The 16,541-nt window shown below is 35.3% G+C and overlaps 2 protein-coding genes across 2 annotated transcripts; one reads left to right on the top strand and one right to left on the bottom strand.

The window, feature by feature from the left end:
• Positions 1-1,094: 1,094 nt before the first annotated feature.
• On the bottom strand, positions 1,095-5,912 carry LOC128168857 (uncharacterized). Its single transcript, XM_052835014.1, has 3 exons — positions 5,865-5,912; positions 2,052-2,207; positions 1,095-1,262 (listed from the first exon to the last, which is right to left on the bottom strand). The coding sequence occupies exons 1-3, from the start codon at positions 5,865-5,867 to the stop codon at positions 1,095-1,097; spliced, it is 327 nt and encodes a 108-aa protein (XP_052690974.1). The 5' UTR covers positions 5,868-5,912.
• Positions 5,913-10,468: 4,556 nt separating this feature from the next.
• Positions 10,469-15,001, top strand: LOC128168862 (piggyBac transposable element-derived protein 4-like). Its single transcript, XM_052835018.1, has 3 exons — positions 10,469-10,630; positions 14,245-14,566; positions 14,721-15,001. The coding sequence occupies exons 2-3, from the start codon at positions 14,298-14,300 to the stop codon at positions 14,941-14,943; spliced, it is 492 nt and encodes a 163-aa protein (XP_052690978.1). The 5' UTR covers positions 10,469-10,630; positions 14,245-14,297; the 3' UTR covers positions 14,944-15,001.
• The last annotated feature ends 1,540 nt before the right edge of the window (positions 15,002-16,541 follow it).

The following is a 16,541-nucleotide window of genomic DNA, read 5'->3' as shown; positions in this document are numbered from 1 at the left end:
ATGACAACTACAACCCAACTCTTACATCTGTGTAACTAATGACAACTACACCTCAACTCTTACATCTGTGTAACTTATGACAACACCTCAACTCTAACATCTGTGTAACTAATGACAACTACAACTCAACTCTTACATCTGTGTAACTTATGACAACTACACTTTAACTCTTACATCTGTGTAACTATTGACAACCCCTCCACTCTTACATCTGTGTAACTAATGACAACCCACACCTCAACTCTGACATGTGTGTAACTAATGATAACTACACCTCAACTCTTACATCTGTGTAACTAATGACAACTACACCTCAACTCTTACATCTGTGTAACTAATGACAACTACACATCAACTCTTACATCTGTGTAACTAATGACAACTACACCTCAACTCTTACATCTGTGTAACTAATGACAACCCACACCTCAACTCTGACATGTGTGTAACTAATGATAACTACACCTCAACTCTTACATCTGTGTAACTAATGACAACTACACCTCAACTCTAACATCTGTGTAACTAATGACAACTGCACATAACTCTTACATCTGTGTAACTAATGACAACTACACATCAACTCTTACATCTGTGTAACTAATAACAACTACACCTTAACTCTTACATCTGTGTAACTAATGAAAACTACACCTCAACTCTTACATCTGTGTAACTAATGACAACTACACCTCAACTCTTACATCTGTGTAACTAATGACAACTACACCTCAAGTCTTACATCTGTGTAACTAATGACAACTACACATCAACAATTACATCTGTGTAACTAATGACAACAACACATCAACAGTTACATCTGTGTAACTAATGACAACTACACATCAACAATTACATCTGTGTAACTAATGACAACTACACTTTAATTCTTACATCTGTGTTACTAATGACAACTACACATCAACTCTTTCACCTTAGAAACTAATGAGATCAACCCCTCAATCTCAGATCTGTGCAACTAATGTCAACAATTTGTCGCCTTTTTATTTGTTGGTATGAAACCAATGTCTTAATTACACAGCACTGATTACAATTTTTTACATGTGTAAGCAATTCTGTTTCTCTCTTAGCTTTCAAATCTGTTTTAAGGTCAAGGGCATTTTCTTACCTTTAACTCCGCTTTCCATCTTTCTACACACTTCCCTTTTTCCAATAATGAAGCTGATTTTTTCTATTTTGATTATCCTTCTAAAACTTTTCTTTTCTCCTGTCTGACGCAGTGTCTTTTTGCAGATGCATACCTGTTACATATAATATGATTTAAAATTAATAAGTAAAAATACATATATACCTGCTTTTTAAAGGAAATTTGTCTGAAAGTGATCTAAAGAACGGCTAAATACTTAAAGGTATGAACTGGAGACTTATGTCACAGCTCAGATAGAACTCCTTTTATATTGCATTAGGCACCTTGTTTTCATCATCAGTAGAGTCCCTGAAACATTCAACTTTTAATTCCTATATTTCCGTGAGCTAACTTTGCTATTGTGTGTTCACTTGTGCTCTCTGCTCAATTCACACTCACTGTTCACTTTGCCCTCACCGGTCATTCATGGTCAGTGTTCACTTATTGTTTAGTCCTTCTTTATTTATTATTATTCAAAACTCAAAAGTGGTCTTTATAGGAGTTACAACAAAATGAGGAAGAAAAACATGCATAAGGGTAGAAGAAAATATTCATTTCACATTAGAGACATCATCTTAGTCACAATTTAATACATGTAGTAGATTTTACATTACACTTCATTGAGCAAGTCTTTAGATATTACAAACAAAGCCCTGTTTTTTGTTGTGTTTTGTTTTTGATTATTTTGCGACTTCCTAAATACCCTCTAATGTTCTTACATTACATTGTTCACTGTGTACAAAGAGTATTACATTACATTGTTCACTGTGTACAAATAGTATTACATTACATTGTTCACTGTGTACAAATAGTATTATACATTGTTCACTGTGTACACAGAGTATTATACATTGTTCACAGTAAGTATTACATATTACACTGTGTACAATGAATGTTACATTACCTTGTCTCCCTCCTCTGCCTTTGACCCGTTACCCGGGCGGAGGTCTTCAATCAACACCCCTCCTGGGAGGACACGCCTATTGATTTCTGGGGGTTTTCGCTTCTTTGCGGCTGACATTTCCATGACTGTTGTCAATTTTTGCCTCCAATTGGCATTCTACAAATAATACAATTCACACCTCAGATAATGCAGGTTATGTACTTTTTCTGCAATGTCACCCCCTTTATATTCCTAGCGATTCACCAAAGAAAGCTATACATTGTTTAAATATTTAGAGTCAGTTATTTTATTTCCCCTTATGTTTGCATTATGGAAATCAGCAACCTTCAGTTTCCTGTAAATTTTAACACACATAGCCTCATCACAGTGCACAAGCACAAATCTTATACAGTGATCATGCTATTTTAATATATTTATTATTGTTAGACTAAATGAAATGTTCAATTTATTATGTACTGTCTAAATAGCATGTAGTCAATGATAAATAAGGCTGTTATGTGATATTACTGTTTTATATCCCTGCATGACTAAGAGCGCAGATGATGCCTTTACGACAAACATTGCAATACAAAATTAACATCAATATGAATATGATAAGAGATGTTTGTAAAACACTTATGCCCCCATCCTTTTGAAACATCTGTGAAGAAAATGAATAGAAACTGCAAAAAATTGAAACATCTGCAAAGAAAATGAGCAAAAAAACTGCAAATTAATTGGTTTTTTACATCCAAGAGGCAAAACTCTGGTGAAAATTGCTCAATCGTACCTATAATTAAACCTGGCCTAGATATTATCTTGAAAAACATGTATAGCAAATTTCATCTCAATATGTGCATTCTCTGCAATGCAAATGACAAGAAACTGCAAATAATTGGAATTTTTTCTATGTCCAAGGGGCATTACTCTGTCGGAAAATGCTTAATGATACCCAATATTTTATTTGACCTAGATATTATCATGATAAACCTGTATATTAAGTTTCATCTAAATATATCCATCCTTTGAAGAAGATGAACAGAAAATGTTGGTGGAGCGACCGACCGACATTCCAACCGATGGAGAGACAGACAGCAGCAAAGCAATATGGCCTCTCTTCTTCAAAGGGGACATAATTTACAAGCACAATAATTTTTTTCTGCAAACCCTGGTTTGTAAAAGGAATAACAACATCTGAGAAGAAGTATTTCAAGCTTAATTATGAGATAAGAGAGAAAAATAGAGGTAGAAAAAGACTTGGAGAAAGAGAGTACTCTAAGGCTTGTTATGTTGGGTAAGTAATAGGGGTCAAAGTAATATTTTAAATTGTATTTTAAAAGAAAAATTCTTTGAGAAGCTTTACCGTAGTAAAAACCCTGGTTTTTTTTTAGATTAATTCAACTATTGTCAACACCAAATATAAAAGAATTCATCATGTTAGGTGAATTAATATATCAGGAATGCATGCTCTTGTTATCCTTTTTTGTGTCCAAGTGACCCGTTATATGTATACAGGTATAAACATGTGTATCAATTGTCTTGTATGTGTCTGTGAGCTGTACAGCTGTTGACCAATTAACAATTATAGAATATATTTTACATTTCAGTGTTCAGGATGCTTATAATTATGATAATTTCTAATCGAAACAAAAAGCTGTTTTAAAGTGGTCATCCGTACTCAGACGCATCATCAATTTAGCAGATATAAGCTTTAAAATCAAAAACGATATTTGTTCTGATTTACCATTTTTTGGCCTAATTTTTAATGTTTAATTGATAATTCTGAATTTGATAGAAGCAGTCAAGTGCAAATAATGTCTACAAGTTTATAAAGGTTTTGATCTTATTGAGTCAAAAAGTTGGAAATCGTGAATTTTTGTACTAAGATTTTAGTACGTTTGTGTCTATATATGCAGAGGAAAGGTACTGTTTATTAAAAAAAATTAATTTGTACTCAATACATGTACTTTTGAAAGAAGAATTTTAGGGTTTATCAAAGCAAAGAAATAAAATGCTGTTTTCTTATGTACTGTTAATATTTTTTGCTGCATTTGATAAGGGGGTATATATGTGTTCTAAAGGTTGTAGAAAAAAAGAAGCATGTGAAGTCCTATATTTTTTTTTTTTGCTTTTTAGTTGCAGTAGACATAAATCTAATATTTTAAAGTTTAAAAAATGGTGTTTTGACCATAGAATTTTTCATTAGATTTTTGTAACATTTCATTTCAAAATTCAATTTTAATCAATCAAATAATGATAATCACACATGTTATTACTTTTTTACATATTTAATGAATAATTAAAACATTTAAATCTTTGTTTTGCTTTGATATTTTTTTAATATGAGCCAAATAATGGTTTTGGTTGAAATCATGTAATCGAAGAAGGGGGTATGCATCTTCTGGAGATTCTAGTGGTAAAAGTAAATAGTTAAGACATGTATTATTGGAGCTTTTTTATTACGTAAGGTATTATTCTACTGAAAAACATCATTACTTTAACCACAACAATCCTGAGTAGGGGCCTACCTTAAAACTGTATTTGAACTTGTGCAAAATTTAATGCAAATTAAATTTAAACAAATTGAAATATTGATCAAGATTAAATAAATTTCATTGTTAAATTGTGGTTCTGAAGATAACTCCATCTACGTTAATAGACTTTTATTTCAATTACATTAGTTAAAACTCGCTGAAAAAAGCATTTTCTATGGCAAACCGTACGCGCATAATTTATGCGCATGTAGCAATTCGTTGTGTTACCCGTTGCTAAGTGTGTTGCTAACGCTGAGGGTAATAGAAGTGATTATCAACTGCCTCTAAACCAATCAGATTTCAGCATTTAACGTGAAAGTATAATAAAAAACATTATGCTCTATGTAAAACTGATCAGATCAGATTAATTAATTGTACATGCAGTTGAAAATAAAAACCATGGATTTCTGATGAGAGGCAGTCCTTGGAATATCGCTCGAAACACAGACTCAACAACATGTTCTAATGAAGCATGTCTGAATTCAGAGAGAGAGAGAGAGAGAGAGAGAGAGAGAGAGAGAGAGAGAGAATTAGAATCACAGAGATGAATATATGTCTCAAATTTTATGTACATCATATAATACAAAAAAATAATTAGGATAAAAACATTAACCATATTATATTTGTTCAAACAAAATGGCCTCTTCAATCACATGTACTTGTTTAGTTCAAATACATGTGTATACTTGGAATGTTATACTTTCTATATTGTTTTCAAAATTTCCCTTTTTTGTACTATTCTTATTATTATAAATTCATTTAATGTGTCATCCTGCAGATGACTAAACATACTGTTACTTTTCTCTATTATGTTGAAGCTGAGTCAGTCACCACCCAACCCCCCCCCCCCCCAAAAAAAATAAAATAAATAAAAAAAATCACATTTCCCCTTGGTTCACCCTTGATCCACAGACGGTGCACGTTGGTCGAACGATGCCGAGAGACTGCACAAGCATGCGCAGTTCATGCAAAGTCTGCCGGGGTTACTTCTCTGTTCGAAGTGTCCTTTATTTGATTCAATATAAAAAATAAAAATGGCGTTCAAATTGAACACTTGCGCTGCTCAGGATTTTTTAAACCGAGAGCGGGGATGGGAGGGGCGATTAAAAAATCATTTACCAGGCCTAGGGATGTCCGAAACCTTTTTCTGGTATCTAACCTATACTTTGCCGAAACTTCTCTTGATCCGCACATGGAACGCAGTTTTAAGAACTAGTATTTATCTTCCTCATTTGGCGAAACCTATACGTAATAACTATTTTCAAGAAATCCCACAAAAATTAAATCAAATATGTCTTACCATCTTTGATCCTTGTGTGATTTCTCCACGTCCAATCGCGATCTGATGACTTGTAACTACTAACCGCCACTGCAGTCACGTGGTGTTCGGTGTGACGACACCAGGTATGGTATTTTCCAGAAAAAAAAATGAAGAGGGGGTCGCAAAAAGTTAATTGTTTATGCACAAGCGGAGATCTGGACAGACCCCCTCCCCTAAAAACTTTTAGTACTAAAATGCCCACAGAAGCCTCCGACCCAGCTTGAAAACAAAGAGAGAGAGAGAGAGAGAGAGAGAGAGAGAGAGAGAGAGAGAGACAGAGATGGCGTTCAGACGGATGGAGAAATTGGGCACGGATAAACAAAAAGTACACAAAGAAGGGGGGGGGGGTTAGAACGAACCAACTAAGAGAAACCATTACACGAAAACTGCCGTTTTTAAAATAAGTTTCCTTCGGGGATTCTGTAAAACCAACTTATAGCCGGTATCGGCTTCCAATCATCTTAATATGATTTTTTTCTGTATATTTTAAAAGAGACATAAAACATCGTTTTAGCTGTACATGTACATACATGTTCAATGTACGATTGTAAACAAATGCTTCCCTGGGAAAACGAGGAGCAGAGGGAAAATCTAGTTGTGATTACCGATGGATTGGTTGGAGTGGGTTGTTTCCCTTGACCCTTGACGTGCCTGCTAACTGAAGCTGTCATGAAATAACATTAATTTGTCAGCATAAATCGGGACGGTAGCATCGTTTTTGAAAGTGGGGGGGGGGGGGGGGGGGCAGACTCATCCAAAAAATCTTGACAAGCAAAAAAAAAAAAAAAGGGAAATTTAAACTTTCCTAAAATCTTCAAAATTCCATCGGGGGGGGGGGGGGGGTAGTATATAACTTCAATTCGTCGTGTACACGAGATGAGGGAATGTAGGCGTAGAAGTAACGGTTCGGTGAGGCGCGCTCATGGCCATGATCTACGTGTAGGTGTGCAGCATAGGCGTCGGAACTGGGGGGGGGGGGGGCTTTTTTTTTTGCAAAGTTAGACCTAACCATTAGGCACATAGCATACTAGGGGCTTCAGCCTTGGATTAGAAATTTCATGATTTGGGGAAAAAAATTGGTTGGTAAGAAATTTATTTTGAACTATAGGTATACCCCCCCCCAATGGATTACGGATTAGGATTTTCATGATTTTGGGAATTGAGTTTTGTCAAGATTTCTGAGGATTAGTCTAGCCCCCCCCCCCCCACTTTCAATTTGCTTCCGACGCCACTGTGCAGTATTAATTTCAGTGAACAAATACTATTTAATTTGACGAATCTCAACTATGGCAGCAGTTTACATTAATTAACGTACATACATGTTACAAAGAAGACTGATGTTGACGGTAAAGTAATTTCCGACCTCTTGGTGGGGTGGACGTGATCGAGGCTAGCTGTAGTACTCGTAAACTAAATACTTAATTAAACTCGATTACTATTCGTTGTCCGGGACTTGAAAAACTGATAATTGAACAATGCCGTTTAAAGAGATTACCAGTGCACTCCCAGTAAATGAGATATAACATCATATTTCTTCTTCAAAATTATCTTATCGCACAGGCGTTTTGTGTGAAGTTGTGTTTGTCCTATAGCATGTTGAGTTGACTTGTGTTTGCGCGATAGCGCATTATTTGAACTCGTGTTACCGCAACGGCCAGTTGTGTAAATGTGTAAGCGCGATGTCGGGTTGTGTAACGTTGAATAAGCGCTACGGAAAATTGTTTGATCAGCGCGATAGCGTGATGTTTAAAGCTGTATGAGCGTGTTGTGTAACAGTTCGACCGCCAGCGTGCGTGATAGCGCGCCAGCGTTAGTCTTGATAGCCCAATGGCGATATTTGTAGCAGCGGCGTTAATGTGTATATATGTTTACTAGTGGTGGCTATGCCTAATCATTATATACTCCACATAAAATGTAATGTCCACCATAATGTATACATATACACTTCCAGACTCCGTCACTTACCAGCTGCCTGTTTACCGTGGATCAAACACAGTAACATTCGAATTTCATTATGCGACACTCCTTGATTATGTATGAATCTAGAGGGGGAGAGGGGGTCCGCCGCCCCGCCCCCGGAAAATTCAATATTAATAACTTCACATATGTGGTGAAGGGGGAGAAAGGGTCCCGATCCCATCCCCCCGGGAAATATAATTTTATTAACTATATAAAATAAAATCTCCAAAATATGTCTCAGACCACCCCCCCCCTCCCCGGCAAATATACTTATCCATCGTCTATGTCTGTCTGTGTATTTGTCTGTCTGTCTTTCTCTCTCCCCCTCTCATGAGGTTGATATTTCGGTATATGTTGTTTATTCCCGGTTATTTTGCCGTCGAAGCAGTGTCAATTGTTACTTCTGTGGTATAAGGGAGATAACTCTTATGTATTCATCAACTTTCCCGTGTACTAGACCCGTATATCCATGTATTTCGTGATGCTTACGAAATTTTCTTTTAATGAATAACAATTGTGACCGCCGGAATTAAATTTAACATTAAAAATAACACGAACTTTAAGTTGACCAATAAGCTCCATGCGATTTTTTTAAATTATTTATTTACCAAGAAAAATTAAAAATGTGAAAAAAAACCGCACTCTATACACAATCCACTTGGAACCGTCCATAGTTCTTGAAGACGGAAAATCCAGAAAAAGTGAATTATATCTGTGAATCTCCACGGCGGAACTCAATACACACACACGACGCGCATATATATAACTTTTCATGTAACGCAATAAACTCTCATATTTACACAGTTCAGTGTCTTTTTCTGTGATATCACTACAAATCGATTTTGTCATGTTTTGTCCAATGTATTTTATCAGTGAATATCTTAATATCTAATCCTACAATTGTTTGAAAAAATATTTAAAAAAAATGAAGTTACACGGAATCAATCTTTGATTATTAGGAACTGATCAAATACGACCGGACGCAATCAAATCAATTTGTTATTTGTAGAAATCAGAGGTCACTTAAATTTTCGGTGCCTGTTTTGTGGAAGAAGGTGAGATTTTACTGCACATCGGTTAGACCAACACCATGACAACACAGGGTTACGGGTCAGTGGCGTCGGAAGCAAAGGACTGAGAACGATAACATTGTCTAGCCGTCTAACTTAACCCTCTGGCTGCGGGAGGGACATATATGTCCTTTTTAACGTCAATTTGTTTATGGTGTTATATGGGCGTTATATGGCGTAATTTTGTGCAATTTTGAAATAATAGCAATGTCTGGTTCTGAAATATATATTTTTTAAATGTTCTCAATGTATTTTATATGTAAAAGTGTTGAGTTTTTAAGGTACATGTGTGTTTATTCGTAATATAAAATAAATCCAAAAATTAAAAAAAATATATACATCGCCGCTAGACTTCAATTACGAAAAACAAAGTTATTCTTTTTGTGATATATTTGTATATTAAATGGAAAACAAAGCCGACATATCAATTATTTAATCAAATTATAAAGCAAACACATTTAAAACAATTTAATATGACGAATAAAATCATTTTTAAATTATATGAAATCATCAAAACTGCAATGCATGCAATAATTTAACGTACTAAAAACATTTCTTTTGAATGTTATTAAATTGATTTTAACGAACAAAAGAGGCATTAAGATTTACTCAGAATTTCAAAAAATTACGTCATTTCAACGGCGTTTTTGGAGAAACATTGATTCCGCTTCGGAAAACGAATCCAATTTTTAAGTAGTTTTTGACGAATCTGAAACTGATGATGATGATGATGATGATGATGATGATGATGACGTTCCAGTTGTTGACCGATGATGGACAAATGTACGGTATGTTGAAAACTTTGAATACCCACATGAAATTAATCCCTTCTCTCGCCATATGGGTCCTGTGAACCCTCCGGTGAATGATGCTCCCCCTGTGGATTATTTCCACAAACTTATAGCTCCAGACGAAGGCAGGAATCTTATTGAATTTCTTGTTGAGTAAACAAATATATATGCAAATCAGTTTTTGTCAAATCCGCAGTACAACCCTAAGCCATTTTCAAGAACTCTAAAATGGCACGACACAAATGTTGCAGAGATGTCCGCCTACCTAGGCTTGTATCTATCAATGGGAATTGTACGAAAGCCTAGCATTGAGGCATATTGGCAGGAATCTGAGCAATCATATCTTTTTCGCACTCCTGGATTTGCAGAAGTCATGACGCGGGACATAGTTCAAATTCTATCCAAATTTCTTCACTACAATAATAATTTAACACAAATGCCACGTGGAGATGAGAATTACGATCCATCACACAAATTTCGACCAATTCTTGATCTTTTAAATGAAACATTTCCAAAGGCCTTTGACTTGGCTCTGAATTTAACCATTGATAAAAGCATGGTCGGATTTAAGGTTTACATTCACATTAACAACATACCGGTATATCAATGGCAAAATATACATGTACAATTTACAAAGAATACGATTTGAATTAGATATTCTATCTACATGCTTTAGATGTAATGTAAATGTTTCTTTATTAATCTTTAAAGGTTATAAAATTCAGTAATATAATGAAACACTTCATTAACATATAGTCGAATTACGATTCAACAATAAACACATGAAATGTTTTTGAATTTATAAAGGGTAGAAACAACATTGTGCAGTATGTGCCGGCGAAAAAATCACATCAGTGGGGTGCGAAGTTGGTTGTTTTAGCAGAGTCGGACACAGGCTACAATGCTGCAATACAGTTATATGCAGGTTACTGAATATTCAATCAACAATTTATTAAAATCATCTCTAATTCCATTTTCAACATTTTTAACGAATTTATAACCATGAAAAAAAGTTTATTTTACATGTTGAGAATATTTTTTATAGTTTTAACTTGTTGGTAAATTGACTCTTCTTGTTTCTTATGGAATTCCTCCTGACTTTGATGTGATAGAATGTGAAATAAAGTTTATATCGAACCTCTTAACTGTAACAAAGAAATAGAACATCAAAGCAATCAAATGTAGCTTTAGCAATATAATTGTTATTAGATGTTAAATCATATTGCTTACTAGCGAGTAAGCGGGTGGATCTAACATCTGATTTTAATAAGATTGAAGCCGTAGGAAATTATTCTTGAAATAATCGAAAGTGATGATTGAAGACCAATGGCGTCCATTTACATGCATACTGGTCAATAATAGAGATAATGTGATTACTTAACAATAAACAGATTAGCGCATGGGAATAAATGAGAGTTTACTTCAGCGGTGGTCAGTTTAGGAATATAGAAATATTTTCTGATTGGAGAAAGTATGCGTGCTAAATATTTAGAGGGGGGAGTAATAAATGTTGTTATACTTTCATGTTAAATACTGAAATCTGATTGGTTAAGACGCAGTTAATAATATTTTCTATTACCCTCAGCGTTGGCAACGCACTTAGCAACGGGTAACATTAAAAAATGTTACATGCGCGAAAGTTATGCGCGTACGGTTCGCTGTAGAATTCACGTTATTCCTATATAAAAGCAGTAAAATTTTCTTAAAAAATTAAGACATTCAGTATAACAAAATAAATAGTGCCTGTTTGGGAGGATAACAGTTGAAATTGACACCCATCGAAAACCATTGTCAACCTCCGCTTCGCGTCGGTTGACAATAGTTTTCTCGGGGTGTCAATTTCAACTGTTACCCTCCCAAACAGGCACTATTTATATAATATTGTTATGCTATTAACTGAACTGAATGTGGAAAATACAGCGAATGTTGGGCTAATAAAAAGTTATTCCCAAGAAATCTCGTAATCTCTTGATAAGGAAAATACCGAATATTGTACAAATTCGGGGTTATAATTTTCTGTGTTGATTCCTTTTATGGGTGTTTTAATATAACGTTTCGCCTTTTTTAATGCTCAAAAGTTAAGAAAATTTACGTTTTCCCCCTCTTGTTTTACATCTTCTCAACAAAACTGGTTATTAACTTGGATCTTTTATATACGTTAGAGATATAATCGCGTTTAGCTTGCTTTCCTGTCTGTATTAATTGCTACGGAACACTGGTATACTTTACATACCTTAAATCTTTTATATCATACAATGCTAATGAAACTATTACGGGGCGCTTTCTCCCGTACAGGACTAACACTGGGCCAACCGTGAGCTTATTCTCTTGTTGTTGGACCCAGCCTCATGAAACCTCAGACAAGCCAACACGCGTTTTAGTATTCAGACTTTTATATAGACTTTACATGAAATATACTTTTACGTGAGTTTGGTATGTATCAGCACCAAAGGTCTGATTCCAACTGACCATATTTTACAATTCAGAATAATATATAATGAACAATGGAACAACACAATGAAGGATTAACATAATAAGTACAGATGTAAGTAAATCAATTATCAAACAGCTATTGAGTAACTGGGGACATTTTAGCAGCATGTACATAAAAGGATTAATAAGATGAAAGAAGCTTAAGTGTCAATAAACATAGACAGAAGTCAATTAAAAGATTAGCTGTCCATCACTGATTGTGCCTCAGGTGGGATTAATGCTGCGCGGAATTTATAACGTTTATAAAACAGTTGTCGAAATAGATGAAAAGTTTTTGTAGCAATTAACACAAAGTCAGAAAAAGTTAATTTACACAATAATTAGAAATAGTCCGAAAGATTGAATGTCACACCGTGACACATGCTTCGCGTCCGCGTAAAACACGTCCTCGTGTTTTGAATTTTTATCATCGACGGTAGCCGCGTTGTTGTCTCCTTTGCTGCCTGTGTTGTTGAAATCGGCGGTCAAGTTTTTTATCATGCAACACGGCTTCTAGATGTTCGTTATCACATTCCAATACCCAAATGGTCTGCAGCAGGGCGTTGTTTTGTTCCCTCAGCTGTTTGATTGTATCATAAGCCTCTGTTTGAATTTTCATTACATATTGAGAATGTTCACTCCCGATATCTTTTAGTTTCCTCTGCATTAAATCCATGAGTACTTTATCACCGTGTGCCTCTGCTTCTAATTTTTGAATTTTCTTCACATACATATCAATGTCAGAACGTTTCGAGTTTTCTTGGAGCTTTGTTCTCAAATCCGTATTTTCACTTTGAAGTCTTGCATTCTCAGACTTAGCACTTTGTAGATTTTCAGCCATACTCTTCGTAAGTTGATCGGACTTGCGTAGCTGAATCTTAATGTTGTGTAGCTCAGTTCGTAGAATACTTGAGGTATCAAACAAAGAATGAAATTGATTGTTACGAATTGAATTAAACGGCAATTCTCTCAAAGTACGTTTGTTTTCAAGATATTTGCACAGTCGTTTCATGTCTCGCGTCTCTTTACGACCCAAAACTGCTTCCTTTTCAACACATTTTGTTGGTTTCTTCATCTGTGTAAAACACATTCTGGAATAATGTCAAATTCTGTGACATCGGTAACACTTCTGGTTGAACGCGAAACATAAAACGTTGGGATGCACGTTTCCGCACCTTCCGCACACTGGATGCTGACATGAGGGGAAGCTGAACTTCTTCTGTCTCCACTGCGGTCGGAAAGAATATTCCATGTTGTATCTAGTTTAAATCGTCTTCTTCATCTGTAGACTCTGAATCTGGGGAAACTCGCTAAACTGTTGTAGAGGTCCAGGATCTGACTACTACAAAATATATGTAGCAGTCCCGGGTGTCGTTACCCTTAGGTTTATCCACCAAATATTACGGGGCGCTTTCTCCCGTACAGGACTAACACTGGGCCAACCGTGAGCTTATTCTCTTGTTGTTGGACCCAGCCTCATGAAACCTCAGACAAGCCAACACGCGTTTTAGTATTCAGACTTTTATATAGACTTTACATGAAATATACTTTTACGTGAGTTTGGTATGTATCAGCACCAAAGGTCTGATTCCAACTGACCATATTTTACAATTCAGAATAATATATAATGAACAATGGAACAACACAATGAAGGATTAACATAATAAGTACAGATGTAAGTAAATCAATTATCAAACAGCTATTGAGTAACTGGGGACATTTTAGCAGCATGTACATAAAAGGATTAATAAGATGAAAGAAGCTTAAGTGTCAATAAACATAGACAGAAGTCAATTAAAAGATTAGCTGTCCATCACTGATTGTGCCTCAGGTGGGATTAATGCTGCGCGGAATTTATAACGTTTATAAAACAGTTGTCGAAATAGATGAAAAGTTTTTGTAGCAATTAACACAAAGTCAGAAAAAGTTAATTTACACAATAATTAGAAATAGTCCGAAAGATTGAATGTCACACCGTGACAAATCCAACAAACAGAGTTTGTTGTCAAATCGCAAAAATGACACCCCCCCCCCTTAATGTATTTTCTGTAAATAATTTGTCAATAGGTAGACAGGGTGGTGCAGCTAGGAGTGTCCACGGTGTAGGGTATGAGGTGGTGATGCAACTGATGGAACCATATTTGTACAGATATCACCATCTCGTGTGTGACAACTATTTCAAGAGCCCGGCTCTCTGCTCTACCCTCTTTGATAAAGACACCTACATGACTGGCACTGTCAGGGTCTACAGAAAAGAGATGCCCAAGTCTTTGAAGAATTTAAAGTTGCAGCGTGGAGAGTCACTGGTAAAGCAAAGCGGACCCATTATGGCACTTTCTTATGGTGACCGGAAAACCGTAACATTTATGTCCACGCTATCCCAGCCCAAGTAAATTTATACTATATATCATTAGATGATTATGGTGATTTTAAAGAGTAAAATAATTCATCAAATTTATAATTCATAATAAAACAGCTTCATACGCATTCCATTCATAAAACTGTTTCAATAAAGGATATTTATGTGAGTATATATATTACAGCGTTATTGCGACACAGAATGCCCGGAGAGTTGAAATCCAAATACCGGCAGTCAACTGCATGTACAACCAAAAGATGGGTGGTGTCGACCTGTCCGACAAAAGTTTGGAGCTCTATGATCCTGACATAAGGTCCAACAAAATGTGGAAACGGATCCTGTTCAACCTCCTTTTGAGAGTTATTTGTAGGTCTCATACTACAAATCAACTTTTTAAAGCAAAATAAAAAATCACCGGGCTAACACCTGAGTTAAAAGCCCACAACAGTCTATACACTGTATCTATATCCATTATAAGTTAAACAAAATCCCATGTTCTCAAACTGCTATTATAAGAACAGTATAGTGATAAAGATTTTTAGAATGTGGTAAATTGTACGTTTCAATCAAACAGTTGTATGGGCGTAAAATCCGTGAATCTAAGAGAATCTTGAAGGCGTTACCTACATGTATATACGGGGGTCAAAAGTCATCAGGCGACATGTGCATGGACTTAATCATTGCAGACTAAATATGTACAAAGCAAACACATTTTTAATGCATATCTTCGTATTGATGCGACAAACCAGATAATTGATCAAAACTCACTTCGATTTACTGATTTTCAATTTTGCAATAACCATCCTTATATTATTATAATATCCTTTTAATATATTGTGTATACTTTAATATTACATCAGAGACATGATATTTATGTCTCCGATTTCATGCGATTAAACGGCAGTATTTAACAGAAATTTAACGGAAACAAAAAATGATTTAAAAACTCGCTATACAGATCACAAATAATGCTATGGTTGGCGCACATGTAATGTTATATGTATACAGATAAATTTAAGTTCTATTGTAGTATAACATTGGCAACAACTTGCCAACCCGGCCATTTACTTTAATAATCACAAATCACAATACAGTAAAGCTTACTGATTTTTTTTTCAGTCAATGCGTACATCATATAGAGGCAAAATAGAGGTCTACGGAATAAAATGAACAGGATGGACTTTCAAATGGGAGTTTGCTTGGGACTTGTTGGACATTTTAGGCAACCCAGGCGCCTTGCTGGAAGGCCAAGTCTGTCCGCTCAAGCAAGACTGACAGAGCGGCACTTCATAGAACAACTTGATGGTAAACACCCTTAAAATCGATATAAAAAATAATTAATTATAATACTCTGGTATAATTATGTTCATGCAGCAGGTACATGTAAATAACGACAAACCTAACAATAACAACATTTTGTCATCTGATTTCTAGGCAGAAAAAGAAAAGTTTGCGTCATCTGCAAGAGCAAAATTAGAACGTGGTGTGCATCCTGTGGCGTTTGCCTGTGTATGAAATGTATTTTTGGAAAATTGTCTAATTAAAGTTATTTTTTTTACAAAAATGTAAACATTTATGTATATTTTTATTAAATTTGAATGATTTGGTCAAACAAAGAGAGATAACTTTGTATTTGGGGTTACAGATGTTCCACCTGATTTTACTTCACAGTAATTCGCAAATCCTTATATCCGTTTTGATAGCAAACCGTCGCATTGCACGTCCGTTGTTTACTTGCCTTGACTGACTGTCTATCGTGACGTCACCTTGTTTTGGAGTCGCGAAGAGTTATTTACGTCATCGTTTACTATTCAACAAATCGGAGGCGATTATTTAACTAGATATTATTAAGAAATGAAAATAATAATTTTTCTATTGATCGACGTATCAAAGAAAAAATTGACCGGAAAACTTCATCAATGCGCGTATCTTCATTTCCTATCATTTAATAAATCATTTAACCCTTTCGCTGCCACGTCAAAAAAGACGCTATTACGCTTCAGTG

Source organism: Crassostrea angulata, unplaced genomic scaffold (genome assembly GCF_025612915.1).
Source record: "Crassostrea angulata isolate pt1a10 unplaced genomic scaffold, ASM2561291v2 HiC_scaffold_59, whole genome shotgun sequence".
Taxonomy (NCBI): domain Eukaryota; kingdom Metazoa; phylum Mollusca; class Bivalvia; order Ostreida; family Ostreidae; genus Magallana; species Magallana angulata.
The sequence above is the reverse complement of the archived record's forward strand: the minus strand, read 5'-3'. Positions and strand labels throughout refer to the sequence as shown.

Coding starts and splice junctions, on each gene's coding strand:
- LOC128168857 (XM_052835014.1), bottom strand. Junction 1,263..2,051: donor AGGCAGAGGAGGGAGACAAG/GTAATGTAACAT, acceptor TATATGTAACAG/GTATGCATCTGCAAAAAGAC.
- LOC128168862 (XM_052835018.1), top strand. CDS start 14,298: ATGCAACTGATGGAACCATATTTGTACAGATATCACCATCTCGTGTGT. Junction 14,567..14,720: donor TCCACGCTATCCCAGCCCAA/GTAAATTTATAC, acceptor TATATATTACAG/CGTTATTGCGACACAGAATG.